We start from the raw sequence: 24,137 nt of genomic DNA on the forward strand, positions 1-24,137 counted from the left end.
TTTCATTGCTGGCTACAAAAGTATTTTATTGAAGTACATGTTCTATAAATGAACTGCATGACATTCACCATCTCTCCTGGCAACTTCTCAACCTCTTACAGCAATAAAGCAGCAGTCACAAAAACCAGAAACTACTAGTGACAAAACTAAAACAGAACAAAAAGGGCTGTTCTGTGAAGGGAGTAGTACACAGTGTTGTACCAGATCATCAGTTTCTTGGCAATTTCTCACATGGAATAGCCTTCATTTCTCAGAACAAGAATAGACTAATGAGTTTCAGAAGAAAGTTCTTTGTTTCTGGCCATTTTGAGCCAGAAACTAGCCTCAACTAGTCTAAGGCCAGTTTTATTGCATCTTTATTCAGAACAACAGTTTTCAGCTGTGCTGACATAATTGCAAAAGGGTTTTCTAATGATTAATTAGCCTTTTAAAATTATAAACTTGAATTAGCTAACACAAAGTGCCATTGGAACACAGGAGTGATAGTTACTGATAATGGGGCTCTGTACGCCTATGTAGATATTGCATAAAACATTTTTTAAAGCCGTTTCCAGCTACAATAGTCATTTACAACATTAACAATGTCTACACTGTATTCCTGATCAATGATTTTAATGGACAAAATATGTTTTTGAAAGAAAAGCACAAGGACATTTCTAAGTGACTCCAAACTTTTGAACGGTAGAAACGAACAGAGAACATCCTATTGTCCACAAACCTGTGTGCTTCAGATACAGCATAGATGTATACATTTAATCACAGTCGAGTATAAAGTTATGATACATTTTCTACTATTTACACAATAGTACAAATATGCATGACAAAAACCATGACATGGATTGACACATACTAATGAATGTTGACATTTAATTGAATCAAATAGTTAATTGACCATGAACATAGAGAGTAGAGGAGCATAGCACTGAGTAACAGTTATTGGATAACAGCTGAAGTGATGACCAGCTATATGACATTGGTCTCTCTGCCCGGGCTGTTAGAGTAAGGAAACAAGTAAGCAGGATGAGACAAAGGCAGAAGATGTAGTACACAACCCCAACTATAGAAGACAATGTGGGTTGGAATTTCACATTGATTGGAGTAACCGTTTGTCTCTGCAAGTTGCTTTAGATAAAAATGTAATTTAGCAGATGCTTTTATCAACTATAGAGGACCCTGGGTTTGGATGCTAGGAGCTGTGTGGAAGCAGAACAGAGGGATGATTGTCCTGTTTTATAAACAGGAAACACCTCAGATACCTGTACTTTCAGGAGGTGGAAGAAATGTATCATTCATGCAGTCTAAGTGAGACTATAAACATATAGGCAAACAGTTATTCACACAATGATTTCCGTTTAGAATAAATGTCTCTAAGTGTTTCATAAAAGGTACAGCATTCTACCAATCAAATGCCTAGTATAAAGAACAACATTCTACCCTGTGCTTCCAATGATCTCTGATAATTCATATTAGAGTGAATTGCTCCACATGCATCATATACTGTGGTACATACAAAACAAACAGATATAGTGCTGCTTGTTCTAGGCACAGTGCATCCATATTACTTGATATCCAATGTTGTGCTACTAGTGCTTTTACAACTACAGTTTACCAACTGTATATGAGATTATCGCAAATATATCAATTGTAAATGGTTTGGATGAATCTAAATAAAAACTGTTAATCTGCAAGCTTGTGCAAATGTCCAGCGTAAGAGAGTAAAATGGAGAGGTAAGAGGTGAGGATCTTGGTCTTCAGGATTCTTTTGGACAGGCTGAGAACTCAATGTATTCTCCATTCTGAAACACACAAGGGGAAAACAGTTAAGAGCTGAATTTCAAGCAGTGCTGTTCAATACAAAGAGCAGCAGTGATAACATCAAATGAAGGCTTTTTGTGCAATCTCTGCTACTAATCAACAATGCATCTCAGAGTAAACATCTCACCAGGCAGTCATCATACCAGACAACACAGCTTAGAGGCCATCACAGGAACAAAGCACAAAAGCCAGACAGACTACCACACTGCAAAGTTTTGTGTCACTGTCTAATCAAACTCAACCAGGCAGCCTTTTTGAAAACACCTGTTCAAGCCAGGCTACAACGAGTGATGCTTATGTAGGTCATACTCAGATGCAACACATCACCATACGATGAGAGGAGACACAGGTACGACCACCACGCACAGGAGAATCCATAGAGCTAGCTGTGGCCATTCTAGACTTACCTCAGCATTATCTTTAAACAGAGGCTGAAAGTAAGCAAAAAAACATGTAATTGGACCACATGGCAAAGTTGAAACTACGTCCCTATTCTGTAGCCTACATGGTTTTACAAACCTATATGTCAAATCTAATTCATAGGCTACCTCTTGGATGCTTCATGCCACACCATTCATTCACAAGCATGGATCATAGTAATGTTTTAGTAAATATATTGCTAATCTGATAAACATCTATAAAAACTCAGTCAAATCTGTTAATACAAGGATGAGATGAGACTCATTCTCATGTTGAAAAGTAAAATGACCGAAGATGGATTACCTCATTACTTTCATCTGACTGATGAGGAAAAACAGTGGTGACTAGGAGGTTTTTAATAAATAGGAAATTGTAACAAGTTGAAGATAGAAAAAAAGCGGATAATACAGTGTGCTGAACTGGTTTAGGTTCATCAGACAATATAAACTGACAAATTCACTTCGTTTGATTTCAGTGAGCTCAAGTCGGGGAGCTAAGCTCTCTTAATTGAGGCAGAGATGAACGCTGTTGGAGGAGCACAGAGGAGAACCGTAAAGCTAGATCATAGTCCATCTCTTACCTGGGCGTGGTACTGGCTGACCTGGTGTAAGAAGTCAATCACAACTTCATTCCCCACAGCCTTAGCCTAAGAGAGAAAACCTAATGATCCATCTTACATAACTAGTCTGGTTTACTTTTACCCTACACATCCTTTACTATCCATGTTACATAACTAGTCTGGTTTACTTTTACCCTACACATCCTTTACTATCCATGTTACATAACTAGTCTGGTTTACTTTTACCCTACACATCCTTTACTATCCATGTTACATAACTAGTCTGGTTTACTTTTACCCTACACATCCTTTACTATCCATGTTACATAGCTAGTCTGGTTTACTTTTACAGTACACATCCTTTACTATCCATGTTTGTAAGTTGGAGAGAGGCTCCCAGTCCCAAACACTCACCACCTCCATCGGCGTCTGCCCGTCGTAGCCTGGTGTGTCCAGGTCTCCCCCGGCCAGGTGCCACATCTCCAGGCCCTCAATGTCAGCACTGGCTGCCAGACTGCAACACAGTACCAGATAATTCATTGGGAGGGTTGACATTCAAGAGGTTTCATGATAAAGGGACTAAACAAGCAATCAGATATCTACAGTAATAACATCAGGTTTTATAGCATAATCTTAGAATAAACACGCTATTTGATTCTGAATAGGACTGTGTGTGCTTGTTTGCTTCCAGAGAAAGGCCTTGCTCCAGTAACAGACAAAATATTCACTTTTTAAAAAGAGATCAGTTAAACGGAGCAATTCAGGGTTCTGTGGTGGTGGTGATGTTTGGATGCTGCAGAGGTCTGAAGCTATGTGGTCAGGGAGCATTCCGAGTGTTTATGGCAAGACAACTAGGACAACTGGTCGTACCTGCACAAACTATGCAGGATCAGTCTTGGGCAATACATGTGAGAGAAAGCGCTGTGTGTTTCTCACCTGCACAGCTCTGAGCCGGCATCCTCCAACTCATCCCTGGAGAAATGAGCTCCAGTCTTTCTCAGCAGCTTCACCACCTCTTTGTGTCTGGATGGACAGACACACACGCATAGATATGACCGACCCTTTTCAAATACAGATGCTATACACAGTGTACTAGAATCAAGAAAAATATGAAAGGTAGAAAGAAAATCAACATCACACAGTGTGAGTCAGAGTCAACTGAATCCATAAGGTGGAACAGTACTGATCCATTGTTTGAGGTCTGATTTATTAGGACTGCAATGTGCATTAGTCATATTTCTAGTTTTCAAACATCTGCTGACAGTGACCGGTTATGGCACTGTGACTGGGTGCTAAACGAGTAGGGACAAGTTCCAGTTAACCACCCACACATGGAGTTTTAACAGAACGTCTCAGCAGTTTCAAGGATACACTACACAATGGGGGGGCAAAAGGCACAGCTCCAAGTTGGCACACTCCTCAAACAGAGACATTTCTAAAGATGGCCAGAACAAGGGACACTTTGAGATAAGGTTTAGCCATACAGACAGTGGCAAGCCAAGGCTAATGTATTTCCAGTCCTTTTGTTAGAGACTAGTTACAGTTTCTATCATCCATGAAACTGAAGACAGACAGGTAAGACTGGTTCAAGCCACTCCACTCAGTTTCACTCCTTATATGGTCATAAGGAAGGTGGCTTTTGAAATGTGGTTTAAACTTAAAATGGCATAAAGCCTAAAAAACTAACAAATTCCATAAATTACTATTTATTGCAAGTACTGTAACAAAATGGAACATATTGCATTATCATAGAGACTTAGTGATTTTGACAGCGTAAGAGAGCCAGAATGGGACAAGGCTATTTCCCCAAGCACACAGGTGTCTGAGGTTAATTATGCTGCCAGGTTGAAAATCCCACTCTGCAACCCTCTGTCCTTCAGTTCCAAGTCAACATGGGCATGCCTGTGCCTGCCCTGCCAACGGTTTTCAGCCACCTTTCTCGGTGCTCACACACACACACACACACACACACACACACACACACACACACACACACGTGTACACACTTGTGTATTTCTCCTTGAGGCACCCACAGCATGATATTTAAGACTGCAGCCTTGAATGTCTTACAGTCCCCAAGCGATGAGCACATGGCAATGTCAATGAATGATAATAAATAAAGAAAATAACAACTTTGGGTGAAAATAAATACTGGCGCTATTTGCAGATTACAACTAGCAGCTAATTATTGTGGTGGCCTCAACTCCATCAGAACACCTCTAGTTTCAACCCCCACCTGAAAGACCCAGTAGCAGTCCCCCCTCCTGGACATGATAGTAATTTAGCAGGCCCAGACTCCCTGCCTCAGACACCGTAATGAGCTGCAGTCTAACAGCCTACTGTTTGTACACTATTCCCTCTAAAGACTGCCATGGAAATATAAGGAGGTTGTTAATGGCCAAAGGGGGATTTCAAATGCTCCACTTAATTCTGTGTGAATGATATCATTACTGTGTGATGCACACCCCCCTCCCTGGGCAGATAGAAACCATCAGTTAGAATGGGCTACTGGGGGCTTGAATCATAAGGGATGGGTGAACATCAACTGTAGAGCAAAGCTTTTAAGTACATATCATACTCCATTTCCCCAACACCGATCCCTCTATTCCTCAATGCACCTCAGCCACCCCCCCAAAATGTAAAGCTCTCGTCTTGGCCCACATGTTAGCTCAAACCTACCTGAAGTGCACAGCATTGCGCAGGGGTGTGTCCCCATAGCGATCTTTGGCGTAGACAGTGGCGCCCTGGCTCAGTAGATATTGCACCACTTTGAGGTGGCCCTCACAGGAAGCGATGTGCAGAGGGGTACGTCCATCATAATCCCCCAGACTTAGGTTACTGCCCTGATGACAAGAAACACATCTCATACTGTATAGTTAAATAAAGGTTAAATAATAAATCAATATTACGTTGCCATCGTTATACTGTGTATTTTAAAACCATGTATTGAGGTATCAAACCCATGTAGTGAATGTTGTGCTACACATTGACCTGGTGCACACCTTTCTGAATGGTGACAGTCATCTCGAATTGATACTGGGTGGTTCGAGCCCTGAATGCTGATTGGCTGACAGCCGTGGTATATCAGACCGTATACAACGTGTATGACAAAACATTTATTTTTACTGCTCTAATTAAGTAGGTAACCAGTTTATAATAGCAATATGGCACCTCGGGGTTTTGTGATATACGGACGATATACCATGGCTAAGGGCTGTGTCCAGGCACTCCACGTTGAGTCGTGCATAAGAACAGCCCTTAGCCGTGGTATATTAGCCATATACCACACCCCCTCGGGCCTTATTACTTAAATATATCCCTTATAAAATAAGCTAATTTCCCAAATAAGTATGTTATATAACATTTAATTGCCTGGAAACACAAGGCAATCATTCTCATGTCAAAAGTTCACTGCAAAGGAAGCCATATCAAAATCAATCTTTACATCTAACACAGTATGACTACTGAGTTACTGTCTGCCATTTGATGAAACTCGGCAGGTATCTTTGGTATGTACTGCACTGACCGGTTCAACCAACTGTAGCGTGGGACTGAGGGAGTAATACAAGCACACACATTTCTCTTTCACCCTGTTCACTGATGATATTCTGGGTCAATTTGACCCAATACACTAAATACATAAATATTTGATACTTACACCAAAGTCATAAATCAAATAACATTTTAAGCTCATTTTTAGTCAAACTTCAGATCACTGTCCTTCGGCCTCTGAACATCACAAGGAAAACATACTTATATCCTTGAGATAGTCATGGTTAGACCTTTACTGCATAAAATACCATTTGTCTCTAGCACAAAGGTCAAGGTCAAAGGTCAACTTGCAGGTCAAGTACAGAGTTTTTTTGTTTTACAAGTAAATTAATCCTACCTAGAGAACTAGATGAGGGGTCATTGTGAAAAAATGAAATTAAATAGTATTTCAGTGTTGTTAAACTCACTACTGGGTAAATTGACCTTCAACATAAGGGGTCTCGTAAAAGAAAATCAAATGTGCTGTATTCTTTTCACCAAGCAGGCTAGGTGAACACAGTCTTCAGAGTGGAACAGGAATAGATAGAACTGGTATTTAACATTGGATTTTGAGAATAATTTAGGCTACTAGGCATCTATCTGCATTCTGCATTGAGCCAGTGAATGTAGCAGAACCAGTCAGGTCATCATAACATATGTGACGTTCATGGTACAGTGCAAAGTCTGTGGTATCAGTATGGAAATGTGTCTTAGAACACACAAACATATGGTTTGAACTCTGTCCTACAGTCCTGTAATCATGTCGTTAGAACAGGTGTTTTCTTCTCCCCCTCCTGATAGTATGTGAGGTCAGTTGTTGCAGTGATTCTTTTTACTAACAGACATGTTGTATTTACGTATATGTTCCTCACCATCTCCTTTATGGCATCCAAGGCCTCCACGTCTCCCAACATAGAAGCGGCACAAGCTAAGGTGGGGGTCAGAGCATCCCGGACAGCTTCTAGCTCCTGGAAACGCCAGCAGAAAAACCATCAGCTGTCATGCCAATACAAAGACTGACAATCAGTAGAGAAATGCTTTATGTAACGTGTTGTAAGTGACGCCGATAAAAATACACTATAAAAATTGGATTTAACATTTTGGAAAAAACCCTACCGCTGGGCATTGCAATGACTTGAGAAAGTAGTTTTTGTTGTAGTTCATTGGGAGCTCTGTCCTATCAGATAAGCCAGAGCCCAATGAAAACATGTTAGGTGGAAAGTAACCCAGCAGACTCAATGGTGGTGACAGTGTGTGTGATGTGGCTGGCTGTGCGGTGGCCTCACCTCCTTACAGCTGATGCTCAGGGACTTGGCGATGACCTGGATGAAGCGACTGTCGCTCAGAGTGAGCTTGGCCCCCTGCAGGTCAGCGATCATCTCTCCCCGCAGATTCTGACTCAGCATCTGGACAGGTACAACAGAGACAACAAAGGACAGATAACACACAAACAGTCAATACAGACAAGCATGATCAAGGAATACACCATCATGTCACTGACCTTTATCCGCATGTGAATCATCTCTGCCATTATTTTCTTCTTAAAATAGGACTAACACAGATGTCACTCTAAAGTTCAGGCTAATATTGACATAGAAAAGCGTTTGAAGCGAATAAGGGGCCTACAAAGTGTAGTGAGGTAATGAGTGTGTTTTGACTGGTACTCCTACCTTTTTTTTGGCCTCTATGCTGAGGTCCGTCCTGGCCAGCACGTAGGACAGCTTGCACAGGGCAGCCTCAGGAGTCATGTCACAGCCTGCCACCAGTCCTGCATCACTCAAGGCCTGAGGGGATCAGGAAGACATGTTAACACACATCCCTCCACATCATGTGCACTCTCCCATTCCCACTGAACACAGTGTTCTGGGGTACCTTTCCGGTGGCGTACGATGTGGTGACAGAACCCCTCAGACACTGGGTGCAGTTGACCATGATCACGCCCCTCTCTGTGGCATTACGGAACTCCTCAAGCAGGTCAGCACGGTTGTCAGGGGCGTTTCCACTACCATATGTCTCCAGGACAATGCCCTCCATGGGCGCCTGTAAGAAGGACTTCACCTGCACACACACAGACACAGACAGCGAGATGAGCGGCCATCTCAGTCTGGCTTGTGGACAAAGAAGGAGTGTATGAAGCTAGGATCGGGTTTAACAACCTGCCCAGACCCCCCTTCAACCCATCTGGTGCATATGTCCCCCAGGGTGATTCACTGGGTCTAGGATCTCTCTTTTAAAACACCAGCTCTGGCATCTGGAGAGGAGATGGCTCAAATGGCCAGGCAGGGGGAATCATTAACTTCAAGGTGTTCAGAGACAGCATCATTTCACTTGGCAACGGTCCTTAGACCTAACTTGTGGAGGGAGGGAATCATAGCAAGTTATCTTCCATTGGATTTCGGAACAAGCGGCTAGCTAGCCAAAAATGTGTGCAACACAGAACCCCAAAATAAACCCCATGCTGGCAGAGACCATGGAAGGCAGAGGAGACACTGATGCATAATCAAAGAAGCAGATAATAACAAATTTAAAAAAGCATCATGGCCAGTGTCGGCAGAGGGACCAGATTGAGACCGTAAAGCCATCCTCCCCTCAATCTGTAGCGAGGAAGGCGTATCTAAGTGTTTAAGTGTCTGTGCCAAGCCCCTCGTCTTTAACGGGTAATTGGACATGCCCCATAACCCTGTCTCATTTTTCACTGGACTAAACGCCGCTGGCAGCCCCAAAGCAGCTCCCGGCTGTATGCAGACCACTTGGAACGCCCACACGATGCTGGCTCGTCAGAAAACACAGTAGGACCTGCATGAGAGGATTCACCACAACAGAGCTACAATGAAGACTTTTAGATAAATATGGCCCCAAATGGCTGTTCTGATTTAGTCTTTCTACAATAGGGTATTACTTTCCCTATTGCCGTATATCAGAAGTAGGAAGACAGTTGTGATTTAATGATGTGGTTGAATAGGCAACAGAATCAGGGCAGAGCCACTATCCACCCCTTCTCACCCCCACCCTGGGAAGCCTCTTACAGTCACAGCAGTGATGCCTGGGAAGAGTCTCAGCAGACCCACGTTACGGTTCATCGGAGTGCTCACTCTGAACCGCGAGGTTGTGTTTGCTCTCCACACCGTGTCCCAGTTAACTGCAGGGGAGAGGGAAAGAGTTCAGTGAAAACATCAATCCATCGGCCACGTCAAAGATATAAACACATAACAGGACAGACCCAGTATTACACCACTTGATTACTTTTAATATCCACTTCAGCATTGGCCAGAGGAGCCAGGTTAGGAGAATTGAAGGCATTGAAACTCCCAGAATCCACCTTGGTCACACGATTGCCCCGGTACAGCTTGTTGTGGAAATACAGACAAACCTAGAGACGCAGATGGAGAATGAATGAAACCGCCTAAGACATCATTATTAAGCATATACACTGAACCAAAATATAAAATGCAACATGTAAAGTGTTGGTCCCATGTTTCATGAGCTGAAATAAAAGATCCCAGAAAAGATCCCAATATCAGGAAGCTGATTAAACAGCATGATCATTACACAGGTGCACCTTGTGCTGGGGACACAAGGCCACTAAAATGTGCAGTTTTGTCACAACACAATGCCACAGATGTCTCAAGTTGAGGGAGTGTGCAATTGGCATGCTGACTGCAGGAAAGTCCTACACAGCTGTTCCCAGATAATTGAATGTTCATTTCTCTACTATAAAGGTGCCTTCAATGTCATTTTAGAGAATTTGGCAGTACGTTCAACCGGCCTCACAACCGCAGACCACGTGTATGGCGTTGTGTTAGCGAGCAGTTTGCTGATGTCAACGTTGTGAACAGAGTGCTCCATTGTGGAGGTGGGGTTATGGTATGGGCAGCTACGGACACCAGATACAATAGCATTTTATCAAAGTCAATTTTAACGCAGAGATACCTTGACAAGAGCCTGAGGCCCATTGTCCTGCCATTCAGCTTCTCGTCCCCTCTAACCCTGGTCTGGGAGTGCTGCAGGCACTTCATGTTTTTGATTTGACCTGCGGCACTCCAGGAACAGGGTTGTCTACCCCTGTACTACTGTTATAGTTTATATACTGAGTGTACACAACAAGGTGTCGAAAGTGTTCCACAGGGATGCTGGTCCATGTTGACTCCAATGCTTAACCACATTGTGTCAAGTTGGCTTGATGTCCTTCAGGTAGTGGACCATTATTGATACACACATGGGAAACTGTTGAGCGTAAAAAATAAATAATCCAGCAGCATTGCAGTTCTTGACACAAAGTGGTGTGCCTGGCTACTACTACCATACCCTGTTCAAAGGTACTTAAATGTGTTGTCTTCCCCATTCACCCTGTGAATGGCACACATACACAATCGATGTCTCAATTGTCTCCAGGCTTAAATCCTTCTTTAACCTGTCTCCTTACCTTCATCTACACTGATTGACATCAATAAGGGATCATAGCTTTCACATGGATTCACCTGGTCAGTCTGTCATGGAAAAAGCGTCTTCTTAATGTTTTGTACACTCCCTTCAACAGTCACAGCCATTTTGTGCTATTGATTTAACATAGCATATGACAAACCAATTGATAAAACACAATTACATTTTCCTCATATCTTCATTTAAAATGTATCATTCCATCTTTATCAATAGTAGCACATTATCAATCAGGGAGGACATAGCCAGTCGTATCAACTTAATACCGAAGCAGGCTAAAAAGCTAGACAAATGTCAACAGCATGGACAATAGTATGAACACACATTCATTTGAGAGAGAAATGTGATATACAGTGGGGAGAACAAGTATTTGATAACCTGCAAAATCGGCAGTGTTTCCTACTTACAAAGCATGTAGAGGTCTGTCATTTTTATCATAGGTACACTTCAACTGTGAGAGACGGAATCTAAAACAAAAATCCAGAAAATCACATTGTATGATTTTTAAGTAATTAATTTACATTTTATTGCATGACATAAGTATTTGATCACCTACCAACCAGTAAGAATTCCGGCTCTCACAGAACTGTTAGTTTTTCTTTAAGAAGCCCTCCTGTTCTCCACTCATTACCTGTATTAACTGCACCTGTTTGAACTCGTTACCTGTATAAAAGACACCTGTCCACACACTCAATCAAACAGACTCCAACCTCTCCACAATGGCCAAGACCAGAGAGCTGTGTAAGAACATCAGGGATTAAATTGTAGACCTGCACAAGGCTGGGATGGGCTACAGGACAATAGGCAAGCAGCTTGGTGAGAAGGCAACAACTGTTGGCTCAATTATTAGAAAATGGAAGAAGTTCAAGATGACGGTCAATCACCCTCGGTCTGGGGCTCCATGCAAGATCTCACCTTGTGGGGCATCAATGATCATGAGAAAGGTGAGGGATCAGCCCAGAACTACATGGCAGGACCTGGTCAATGACCTGAAGAGAGCTGGGACCACAGTCTCAAAGAAAACCATTAGTAACACACTACGCCGTCATGGATTAAAATCCTGCAGCGCACGCAAGGTCCCCCTGCTCCAGCCAGCGCATGTCCAGGCCCGTCGGAAGTTTGCCAATGACCATCTGGATGATCCAGAAGAGGAATGTGAGAAGGTCATGTGGTCTGATGAGACAAAAATAGAGCTTTTTGGTCTAAACTCCACTCGCCATGTTTGGAGGAAGAAGAAGGATGAGTACAACCCCAAGAACACCATCCCAACCGTGAAGCATGGAGGTGGAAACATCATTCTTTGGGGATGCTTTTCTGCAAAGGGGACAGGTCGACTGCACCGTATTGAGGGGAGGATGGATGGGGCCATGTATCGCGAGATCTTGGCCAACAACCTCCTTCCCTCAGTAAGAGCATTGAAGATGGGTCGTGGCTGGGTCTTCCAGCATGACAACGACCCGAAACACACAGCCAGGGCAACTAAGGAGTGGCTCCGTAAGAAGCATCAAGGTCCTGGAGTGGCCTAGCCAGTCTCCAGACCTGAACCCAATAGAAAATCTCTGGAGGGAGATGAAAGTCCGTATTGCCCAGCGACAGCCCCGAAACCTGAAGGATCTGGAGATGGTCTGTATGGAAGAGTGGGCCAAAATCCCTGCTGCAGTGTGTGCAAACTTGGTCATGAACTACAGGAAACGTATGATCTCTGTAATTGAAAACAAAGGCTTCTGTACCAAATATTAAGTTCTGCTTTTCTGATGTATCAAACACTTATGTCAAGCAATAAAATGCAAATTAATTACTTAAAAATCATACAAAGTGATTTTCTGGATTTTTGTTTTAGATTACGTCTCTCACAGTTGAAGTGTACCTATGATAAAAAATTACAGACCTCTACATGCTTTGTAAGTAGGAAAACATGCAAAATCGGCAGTGTATCAAATACTTTTTCTCCCCACTGTAGTTGTTCTCATCTAAAAATGTGCAACTTGGAATAGGGTGATATTTGGCCTAGATGATTCAACTACATTGCATTCAAAAACAAGTGCAGGTGACATGCAGTCAGGTGTGTGCGAGTGCTGCGCCAAGAAGTGTCCCTCCCTCCTCTACTCACCTCAGGAATGACAAACTGACCAGCGATCAGCAGCGCCCCCAACAGGTTGTCTCTTCCATCATTCCTCATCTCATAGATCGGCACCTGCAAGAGGTCATACATACATCAACATTTCACCCTTCTGTTATCTTAACTATATGAAGCAGTTTAGCTGTAAGGATGGCAGGTGTACCTGGGAGCCGGTGAGGATGACAGGCTTCCCCAGATGCTCACACATGAAGGACAGAGCAGATGCTGTGTAGGCCATGGTGTCCGTGCCGTGGAGAATGACAAAACCGTCATACTTCTCATAGTGTTTCTGGAACCAAGACACAAAGAGAACAGGATCAGACTTTAATCAAAGGTTCCAAGGTCAAAATGTGTAGCCTACATCTTGCCACAGGCTACTTGAAATAAGTACTGTATTTAATACAAAAGCTCCAGTACATTACATTTACATAAAAGGAAAGGGACAACGGATTTTTACTTCAGTGAATGACGTGAAATTGGTGTGTTATTGCATTATAATGCCTCTGCTTATGTAAATGGTAAAAGTCAGGGTTATGGTTAATGTTAGGGTGAAGTGCAAGATAAATAAAATGACCACACCAAGTACCTCAATGTCCTTCCCAATTGTAGCCCAGTCATCTGTGGTCATATTGCAAGAGTCCAGCAAGGGGCTGTACTCTAAAACAGTGTACACTATCCTCTTATTTTGTTTACACAGCCTGGGAAAAGACAAGTTGAGTCATAATCATCCTATAACAACCAAATCTTCAGAAAACACCCAAAGAAACTCTGTCTACAACAGAGTAGACAGTTTACATTGAGACACATAAACAATAAAGGTTAAATAAATGTGGCTATTACATAAAAAAAGGAAATCCCTTTAGGGGTGTAGAGACACCTCTCTTTTTTTGTCTTGGTTGTTCTGTTTACTTTACAAACTCATTAAGACATGGAGCCGGTTCTGTTTACATGAGGAAAAGGCTGAAGATAAAGGAAAAGAGTGAAACAAGCCTAGCCTACTTTATGAAGCGAGACAAAGTCTATTTGGTTGGGCCTTCTGTTTCAGTAGCAGGGTGCCCAAACCAGTTCCTAAGCGCTGGGTGTGAATTACGGACATGATGAGGGAGGGGGCGACTCCCTGGGAAGTCTACGATGCTGTATGAGGAGTTACTAATTTGCGGGCGTTCTGAGGGGTAAGGGGTGCCTTTTGGGAGTATGGAGGGGGGGTTGAAAAGGGGTGTGTTCGAGAGCGAGACCCCATGTTCTAATTAGACGGGGGCAGCTCATCCTGGCCTCCCATGCATATTAATATGTCCTCTAGATGGAGGTAACGTTGGCGTCCCGTATTCTCCTGCTTGAGCTCTATTAAGAGATTGTGCCTGGGCTAAGCAGCTGTGCAAAGATTTTCCTCTTAATCTCCCTTTTTAAGACACGGGACAGGACACTGGAGGGCGGAGGGTGCAAACCATTGAACCCCCCTTATTGGGGGTTCAATAGAACAACAGGGGAAATAGCAAGCTTACCCATCATCGCCTAACCAAAGACCCCCACCTAATTAGCCCTGGCTCCAGACACAATCCTCAAACATATGTTGTTGATAATATTAAAGTGATTGTGCCGCTGGAAACAATATTCAAATCACCAATTATTAATTTATCTCCTGGTATAGCCGACGGTGTGGCAGGGAAACGGGTATTAGCATATCGAGGGTTGGGTAGGATTCTGCCCTGTGGCCTGGCCTGCTGATGAGGAACAGAGTGGTGAGAGGGGCAAATGGGAGGTTGGGGTGAAGGCTTCCCACAGGGAATCTCACTACTGCTTTTCACTCAGCTGTTAAACAAATCAACAAACCAACTTCCTACTCCAACACAATGTAAAAAATGTAATCAATGTTAGGATATATTGACATTAGCTTTGTCAATATTATTTCAAGTCCACTGCACATGCTCACTGCAAAGCATAATATATAAAATAAATAACTCAGGCATTAGGGACAATTAATAGCAATGTTTGGTGACAGCTAGTATGTGTTAATCAACATTAACTTGAAGCCACAAAAAGGAACATAATGATGGTAATAATGAAAAGTAACCTTACAGAAGCAAGGAGGAAAGAGGATGATTGAATCAACTACTGAAATTACACTGAAAACCTAAAGAGACTGATACATTTGTCTGTGGGACGGAATCTGAATCCATACGTCCTATGAATCTCCTGTGAGACTGTTGAAGCGATGAGGAGTAGAAGGCTATGGACATGGCAGTCCTCCAAACAAATATTACCATGATCCAAGCAGGCACAGTGCCACCATCCCCCCTTCACGCAAACAGCTTTAAAATAGCACGCTTGTGTAGTTCTCTTATCTGTCCCCTATAACCCAGCCCCACCCTGCCCCCTCCAGTCTCTATATCTGTGGGTCTGAACTGCTCTGAGTGGGTTTTAGGTGGAGGGACTGAGCCCTGTGCTGGTTCTCTGTGTAGAGATTAGCAAGCAGGCAGGCAGGGGCGCCCCAAATGCCCGCGGCATCGCAGGCCCAGAAAAGGAGAGGAGGTTGCTGGGAGGGATTTGACTCAGGGTGCATTGGCCTGGGCTCAGGCAACCTCCATTTGGAGGAGCGATAGCCAGCAACCCTCGGATCCGACCTGCCAGGACCATATTCAGCAGAGGGCCCTCTCGCTGCTCCTGAACACACGCACTGAGAACCAGACTACAGGAATCAAACACGCTCAACATAGAATAGACTCGCTCTCTGCCAGCGTAGCACCAGCAACTCCTCTCAGGCCTATTCTCTCTCTCTGTTAGCAGCAACACTCCTGGGGTTGCTACTGTAACATTACAGAAACGTTATGAGAACTTGACTGTTCTGCACTGGTTTTAGCTAGACATGAACCAATGGGAGTAGCTCCCTCCAGTGGGAGCAAGGTGAGGTACCTGAAGAGAGGAAATAAGGGTAGAATGTCAGGCAGGAGTGAACACCGCTACTGAAATGCTGCAGCACAACTCCCTGCAGGTTTGTGCTCCAATGATCACTCCCTGACAGGTCCACACAGACAACAGCAGCAAACTGTTCCTGCCAGGCACTGTTTGACACCAGGCGGGACGGATACAGAGGATTCAAACCACACAGCGTAGCGCAGGCACAGTATGCTACCAGTATTTCAGGACCTTTTTGATAGTTCATCAGCGAGGTGTGTCGGCATCCTGTCAAAACAACAGACAGTTTTAGAGTGAAATGTTCCCAGGCATGCAGGGAATAGAATGTGTGTATGATATCCCCTAACAAGCATTGTATATCCTGTAGGCCTACTGCTATGGAGGCATCATAGTGAACAGATTTTGGGGGAGGATGTCAACCTTTATCCTGCCTTGTAGGTTGAAAAAGCCCTGAAATAAAAGCTGTCAATGGTTATAAAACAGGAAGCAGAGCTTCAGTCTTGTGGGATGCAACGGTACCGTGGGCCCACGGTACGGTAGGTATCACGCATTGTGGGCCACGCTAATGGTACGGTTTCGCTATCTTTATATTTAAGAAAAAAATTAAAACACATCACCCTTAAAACAATGAACTCTTTATTTTGCCTATAGACAAATCAAACTTTCCATCCAGAAAAATGGCAGCATGACTGACTAGTTTCTGTCTCTACTGTATGAAATCAAGGGAAGAAAAACATTACAATTAAAAGTGCTTCTTCGCTTTGACAACCTGTAGGTCTTCATCTCCCAATCCAGTACATAGTGAACCGTCACAGTGAGGTAGCTTCCAGTACATAGTGAACCGTCACAGTGAGTTAGCTTTGAGTTGCTCTGGAGGTCCAACTATCAGTGGAGAGCTAGATTGGGTGTCTGTGTCAATTCCTTTTCAATTTCTCTCCGTGATGTTTCATAGAGTTTGGGAATTTGTTTTCTGCTGAAATGTGTGCGGGAGGGGACCTTGTAACGCAGTAATTATTTATTTTTTTTTTCATCAGGTGATGAAATCCCGAGTCAGTAACCACTGAATAGGGCTGCAAATCTACAGCTATGAATACTCCCACTGCTATCGTTTTTTCTTTGTTTTTCTGAATTTTTCACAAATTGTTGTTGGAAGGCAGCAGCGAGAGATTGTTGTTTTGGCTAACGAGTGGACTCTCCTTGCTCCAGCTCCACCTGCAAGGGATACGGCCGGGTGATGGCGACGTAAATGACACACGTTAGAAGTGTTTCCACTCGAGTAGCCGACAGTGGCAAAGCAACGCTTGCAGACTGTAGTTTGTTTATGGTCTTCTTACCCTCGTCATCGTATTGACCACTGAATCCAAAATGTTCCCACACAGCGGATTTGAAAGACAGCAGTGCCTCTTTAAATGTGCTTCTCTCTGTCTCGCTAGCGCTTGCCATTGTCACGTTGGAGATGAGATATTTGTTTTTAGTTCCCCCCCTCTTCATGGGGCCCCTTTAGAGAGGTTTCCTACTGAGAAGTCATTGCAAATCGTCCATTAGTTGTTTAACAGGGAGGGGGTTGCGGTCACTACATTTTGAGACGTTGCTGTGGAATAAAGTTTGTCAGCCCTCAGGAGCCCCCTAATGGCCACAAACTGCGCGTCTGGTTCTCTGGATCTGAATATACAACGTGCGTGTAGTCTGCAGCGCAATAAGAACATTTTGGAAATTATAGGAAGATGACAGGCATACCGTAATTCTGCTGTTCACGTGTGCATATTGAACCGTACGGTGCGTACTGAACGGTTCGATAACACACTGTGTACCGTTGCATCCCTACAATACACACTCATCTCCTGTGTAAAGAAATGGTAAGGGCGTGAAAATGTATGTATCGGTAGAACCGGTAGGTTGAGGTCCCCTTCGCATATTTCTATAAGACCAGTTAAAGACTAACTACTATTACTCTACTCTAATTCTATCATCATCTGTATCAAACTCCAAGCTCTCCATCTGAAGTTTGTCAGTCAAATAGCACAAGGTTGCGTTTTCTACAGTGATGATGTGTTACATGGATAGTAATCTTTTCACAGTTTGAATGATTGTACGAAGACTGTACAATAAAGTAAACCATGTCAACATTTAACTCTAGCCTATATATTAATAACAGCAAAGACAAAGTTAAAAAACACAGAATAAACAGAAATAGAAGGCTGCAGAGGAGCCCGGGAGAAGTGGAGTGTATGGGTGACTTACGGCAGGACAAGGGTGTTCTCCGGTGGGCCACTGGTGCTGTAGTAGTCGTACATACGGGTCTGCAGGGCATACTGCTCATCATGGAGGATGGGAAGCTTTCGCAGGGCCTTCACAAACGCATTAGGCTCTGGGGATAGCACTGTGGATGAGAGAGAGACAGAGAGAAAGAATGTGTTGCCATTAGTGTACAGAGCAACATAACTAATCAGAGTACAGGAAGGGTGAGCCCAATAATAGCCTACATAGATCTGAGTGTGGTGTTACTTTTGAAAAGAGGGTGGCAGTACGCAACATTTTGGAGCATTCAGATAGGAATATGCTATGTAGAACACACACTCTCTGACATGTAGAATAAGGTTTCACGTCAGCTCTATTCGTGGCATTTCTATCTACAACGTTCAATAACGTTTGGCTACGAAAGCGTTTGGCTATCGAATGTAGCCCAGGTTTACTATTCCCAGTAAATCATGCCTTGTATTATACTCAACCCTAGAAGCCAATGTAAGAATCACATCAATATGAAAAGCAGGCTCATCAAAAAGAAAGGAGGACCAAGGCACTCTTCATATAATTAATTAAAATGCCTTTATTAGTATGGCATGTTCAATAGAAAGTTTTTTAAAAACCAACACGTTTCAGCTGCATGGCCTTCGTCAGGGAGTACAAAAAAAGAGAATACAATGTCCTCTTTTGAAAGGCTTTTCCAATTAGCCCTAATTAGAAGAGGGAGTGGTTACCAAATCCACAAAAAAAAAAAAAAAAAATAAATCCACAAAAATCTTGAAAATCCCCCAGGCAGACCAGTCATTAGTGGTAATGAAAGTCTGACAGAACCCATCTCTAAGTACATTGATTACTTTATTAAGCCTTTTCTGATGTCACTTCCAGCCCATCTTCAAGATACCACAGATGTGTTAAACAAAATTAAGGAATTGAACAATATAGGTACAGCTTCCTTTTTAGTCACCATGGATGTGGAGTCTCTATACACCACCATTGAGCATCAACAAGGTTTGGCAGCGATGCACCATTTTTGGAGTACCCGGACTGAAACTGAGATGCCTCCTACAGAATTCATTGTCTCACTGACTGAATGGACTCTTAATCATAACATCTTTATCTTCCAGGAACGTATTTTTAAACAGGTCAAAGGATGTGCCATGGGAGCCTGCTATAGCCCTTCCTACGCTGGTTTGTACTTGGGTAAATGGGAAAATAACTTCATTTTGGATCCTTCTAATAACCATTTCTTTGACCGGATTATATGGTGGGGACGCTATATTGATGATGTTTGCCTGTTTTGGTCCGGCTCAGAAGATGAACTTATTTCCTTCCACCAATACCTTAACAGCATTAACCCTAACATCAAACTAACTATGCAGTACAGCAAGGATAACATTCATTTTTTGGACCTCGACATTAGTAAAAATGACAAAGGTTGTTTGCACACATCAATCTTTAGGAAGCCTACAGATGGGAATACCATTCTGAGGGCAGACAGCTTTCACCCCAAAAGCCTAAAAGAGAATATTCCATATGGCCAATTCCAAAGAGTCCGCAGAATATGCGATCAGGAAACAGACTACAGTGTCAAATCTGCTGAATTGGAGAATCGCTTTTTGAATCGGGGCTAAATGAAGATATGGATTTCTCACCCTTCCTGTAGGGTCGTGATAGATCCATTTGCTGTCATCTAGTGGACATTTTGCTCAATTGCCCTCAGCTATGTTTAGACTGTTGTTGTTCATGTTTTGCTGTGTTCTAGTGTACTATGGAATATATTGCTTTCTTATTCTTGACACTTCTCCCAGTCATATTTAAGGTTAGAACTACCTTTCTAAGTGTTCTGATACTTCTAGCTTGGAGTTGTATTTTTATGATAACATAGCTACAGTATTTCACCTTTTAATGTGTATATTATTGCTTACTAGGTCTGTCCAATTTGGTAACCACTCCCTCTTATAATTAGGGCTAATTGGAAAAGCCTTTCAAAAGAGGACATTGTATTCTCTGTTTTTGTACTCCCTGACGAAGGCCATGCATCCGAAACGCGTCGGTTTTTAAACAACTTTGTTTCTATTGAACATGCCATACTAATAAAGGCATTTTAATTAATTATATGAAGAGTGCCTTGGTCCTCTTTTCTTTTTGATGACCAATTTACCCCTTTTACCAAAGAGCACCTTCTATCTACCAAAATCTACTATAGTGTACCTTAGTAGCGCTTCCCTTCCTCCTCTTTCTACTATGAAAAGCAGGCTGTTTGGAATATAGTTTTAATCAATCATGTATTGGGAAATGTCTTATATAACTCATCATAGGTCAATAGTCTACCAGAATATGCTAATTTAATAAACCAACAACAGAGCCTGGGTCTTCAATGGTGAAATCAGTTACCACTGAGTGCCTATTTCCAGAAATTATTCCGCAAGTAGCCTGAGTGGGAGAAGGCTGCAGGCTAAGTGTCACACTGACACATGACTGCTAATGCGTTTCAATGGGAGAGATGAGGCACAGCAGCTGAGAGGAGTGAAACCTGAGTCCAAGCCACTGGAATAAACTGCTGACTAAAATTAGGACCTGTGAAAAGTGGACCACCAGCCACTGGTTACAGTAGATGGAAAGATTGCATAAAGACAATTCTTGGGACTTCCAAACAGAACCTTTGGAATGGTGTGAAAACGGTAGACCTAGAAACTATGGCCATGTTATTTATGGTCTAGTGTTTACTCCAAGTACCATCCACAGTAGTGGATGCTGAATGAAATGAGAAGGGCTGGTTAGCCTAGAGATCTCATTCAGAAGAAATTTGATCCAAAATGCTTGATAGTTAACGTTTCCTTGGCCCACGAAGGAATCTTCATTCTTTCTCCATTTCCCTTTCCAGGAAATAAATTATACAGGAAAGAGGAGCCTTTGGTTTTCCTTCCTTCCGTTTTAGCATCTATCTCTCGCTCGTGCTAAATATGGCTGCTAGAATCTTGACTAGAACCCCAAAAAATTTATCATATTACTCCAGTGCTAGCCTCTCTACACCTTCTTCCTGTTAATGCTAGTGCTGATTTCAAGATGTTACTGCTAAACTACAAAGCACTACATGGACGTTCTCATACTCATCTCTCCGATTTGGCCCTGCCATACATACTTACACATACGCTACGGTCACAAGACACAGTCCTCCTTATTGTCCCTAGACTTTCTAAGCAAACATCTGGAGGCAGGGCTTTCACCTATAGAGCTACAGTTTAATGGAATGGTCTGTCTCTCCATGTGAGACGCAGACTTGGTCTCGAATTTAAGTCTTTACTGAAGACTCATCTCTTCAGAAGGTCCTATGATTGAGTGTAGGTGAACGGCAAGGCACTGGAGTGATGAACCGCCCTTGCCGTCTCCCCACTGGGACTCTCTGCCACTATTACGGGGGCTGAGCGTTTCTCTCTCCAAAGACTGGAGTTGAAAAGATGGGCAGATAAAAGTTCCAGTGTTGTATTGGAAATGTAATTATCTTTGTAAGGGTGTGTGGATGAAAGCTCCTGATTCAGCTGATCTTTTCCTCAAATTCATATTCTAAACTGGCAAAGGTTTGTGGTGAACACGATCATTTAGGTCAACTGTGACTGATTGGCCAGTTAAGTACTAAAACAAACAATACTTTTGGTTATCTTGTACCCTTAACAAACATAATATTATGAAGCCGAGTCCTGCTGTTGCCTAATTTTGTACGTCATAGCTAGTTAATCATTAGTTGACCGTTAGGGCAGTACACATCCATCCACAGTGTGTGTGTTCTCAAATCCATCATACAATCTTTACTAACCATGCATGGACAAACATGATCATGATCTTCAAGGTGCAACGAATATATGTTGCAAGAAGTTCACATGACCTTCTACAGCAGGATTCCCCTACTGGCAGCCCAAATGTGTCCGGTTTTATTCCCCCCAACGTTTCCAGAAGAAAAATTATATTTTTTTATGTTTATTGTTGGGCTCCCGAGTGGCGCAGTGGTCTAAGTCATCTCAGTGATAGACCCGTCAGACCCTGGTTAGATTCCAGGCTGTATCGCAACCGGCCGTGATTGGGACTCCCATAGACAAATAAGAATCTGTTCTTAAAGGACTTAAATAAAAGGTTAAATAAAAAAATCAACTGTAAAAACAGGGACACGTGATCATATACAACAACGATTCATGTTAGAAATGACTGTCACATTATCTCTGTTTGGGCTTCTTGTTTATCAATTTGCAGTTATTTGTAAATATGTTCCACCCTACGACCATCCGCGGCTGAATCTAGTTGATGATCCCTGTTCTACAGGTAGATAATTACGTCTAAGTGTTTTATTATTATAATTTACAAAACAAGTGTAGCAGCAGTTTAATTTGACACTCACGAGACGCGACCCCTGAGTGCAGGGGTATTCATAACGTCTCGCAACGGAAACAGTTTACCGTTTAAGAACCAAACGGCAGGAAACGGAGGGGGACCTACCAGAATTTGACCAATATTAACTTAAATCGTTTCCGTTGCAATAGTTTTTTGTTTGGAGTAAATGGTTTCTGTTGCAAAATGTTTCGTCTGTGTAATGAATACACTGCGACTGTAGCTAGCAAGTTTCCTCCATCAACACGCGTCACACAGCATCATTCAAATCAAATAAATGTACTTTGTTTGGGCAACAACAAATACATTTTAAAAGTACCGGTCAAAACCTCTTTACCGTTATTATGGTACATCATCCCGATAGTTCCTCCGGTGTTGATGACCAAGACTCGCGCTTCAGCACAGAGGCTCACATCCAGAGACTCAACACTGTTGCTGCTCGATAACCTCCTCCGTCGGCCTGGCTGTGCAACATTGCTCCGGTAAACAGAAGTATGCAATTTGAACACATCAGACTGATCAGGTTGACTCAACCTTGAATGGGACAAAGCTCTAGCGAGAGAGGTCATTTCTGAAGCTGGAGACGGACATGAGGTAGATTTTTTACATTCCGCCATGATTCCTAGACAGCGGGGGAAGTGTGCAAGTCAAACCAAGAGGGATGTTCTTAAAGTGACAGACTGCTACCAATGACAGAGTGTGCTGTGAAGTGCCAAAACGCAATTTACAGAGAAACGTAGCTATATCAGAACTGTAATGTTACTAATCTGCTTGATTTTATTATAAACCTAAGCAAATATAATGATTCACAATGATAATATTGCCCTAAATGTTTTTCCAAGTTAAAACAATGCACATGCAATGCAATGATAACAGTGAGACTAACACCATGCCCAAACCAGACCCGCGCCATCGTGCGCAAATTGATTATGTCCACCCAGACCGCGATCACGACACTGAAATATCAAAACAAACTCTGTACCAATTATATTAATTTGGGGACAGGTCGAAAAGCATTAAACATTTATGAGAATTTAGCTAGCTAGCTTGCAGTTACTAGCTAATTTGGCCTGGGATATAAACGTTGCTGTTATTTTACCTGAAATGCACAAGGTCCTCTACGCTGACAATTGATCCACACATAAAACGGTCAACGGAATCGTTTCTAGTCATCTCTCCTCCTTCCAGGCTTTTTCTTCTTTGGACTTTATATGGCAATTGGCATCTAACTTTCATAATAAGTTGTATTACCACTACCGACCGACCTCAGTTCATCTTTCAATCACCCACGTGAGTATAACCAATGTGGAGATGGCATGTGGGTATTGTTGATAAAACGTTTACTGGAGACAGGAGATCAAGTGGAGACATAGGACGAGGTGGATAATTATATAATAAGGCCGTTTATTCACATGTAAAAATATCTTAGTAAATCGTGCAGCACGGCTCCTTCTGTCTGACTCGTATGGAATCGTCGGAAGAGGGAGTGCTCTAAACAGTTCATACAGATTATATAGGCAACAAGCAAAGTAGGTTGATCTTGTAGTCTGGCCTTCCGATTGGTCGATCTGGGTCGTGGGTAGTCCTGTCCGGGCCTGATGTCGACATTCCATTGGCTCTTCACACAGTTCTTTGTCTTAGTCTCATCCAAAAGCATCCTGCATGTGCGTTTGTTTTCACAGGGCCCTATTCATGGGGGAGGGGAGTGTGTGTGTGGGT

General features: G+C 42.8%; 1 protein-coding gene across 4 annotated transcripts; it reads right to left on the bottom strand.

The window, feature by feature from the left end:
• LOC139553548 (60 kDa lysophospholipase-like) lies at positions 1 to 23,085 on the bottom strand. 4 transcript variants are annotated; one of them, XM_071365993.1, is made up of 18 exons: positions 22,756 to 23,085; positions 18,036 to 18,174; positions 16,026 to 16,061; positions 13,468 to 13,579; positions 13,045 to 13,170; positions 12,873 to 12,956; positions 9,569 to 9,695; positions 9,352 to 9,464; positions 8,198 to 8,383; positions 7,996 to 8,109; positions 7,612 to 7,731; positions 7,198 to 7,293; positions 5,474 to 5,637; positions 3,731 to 3,817; positions 3,209 to 3,308; positions 2,816 to 2,881; positions 2,223 to 2,246; positions 1 to 1,796 (listed from the first exon to the last, which is right to left on the bottom strand). In XM_071365993.1, exons 1-18 carry the CDS (start codon positions 23,033 to 23,035, stop codon positions 1,752 to 1,754), a joined length of 2,019 nt encoding a protein of 672 aa, XP_071222094.1. In that variant the 5' UTR covers positions 23,036 to 23,085; the 3' UTR covers positions 1 to 1,751. The 4 variants fall into 4 exon arrangements, with proteins under 4 accessions (XP_071222094.1, XP_071222095.1, XP_071222096.1 ...); XM_071365994.1 differs by lacking the exon at positions 2,223 to 2,246; XM_071365995.1 differs by lacking the exon at positions 16,026 to 16,061 and having other exon boundaries at positions 22,756 to 23,084.
• Positions 23,086 to 24,137: the final 1,052 nt, after the last annotated feature.

The sequence above is a fragment of the Salvelinus alpinus genome, chromosome 25 (genome assembly GCF_045679555.1).
Source record: "Salvelinus alpinus chromosome 25, SLU_Salpinus.1, whole genome shotgun sequence".
NCBI classification, from domain to species: domain Eukaryota; kingdom Metazoa; phylum Chordata; class Actinopteri; order Salmoniformes; family Salmonidae; genus Salvelinus; species Salvelinus alpinus.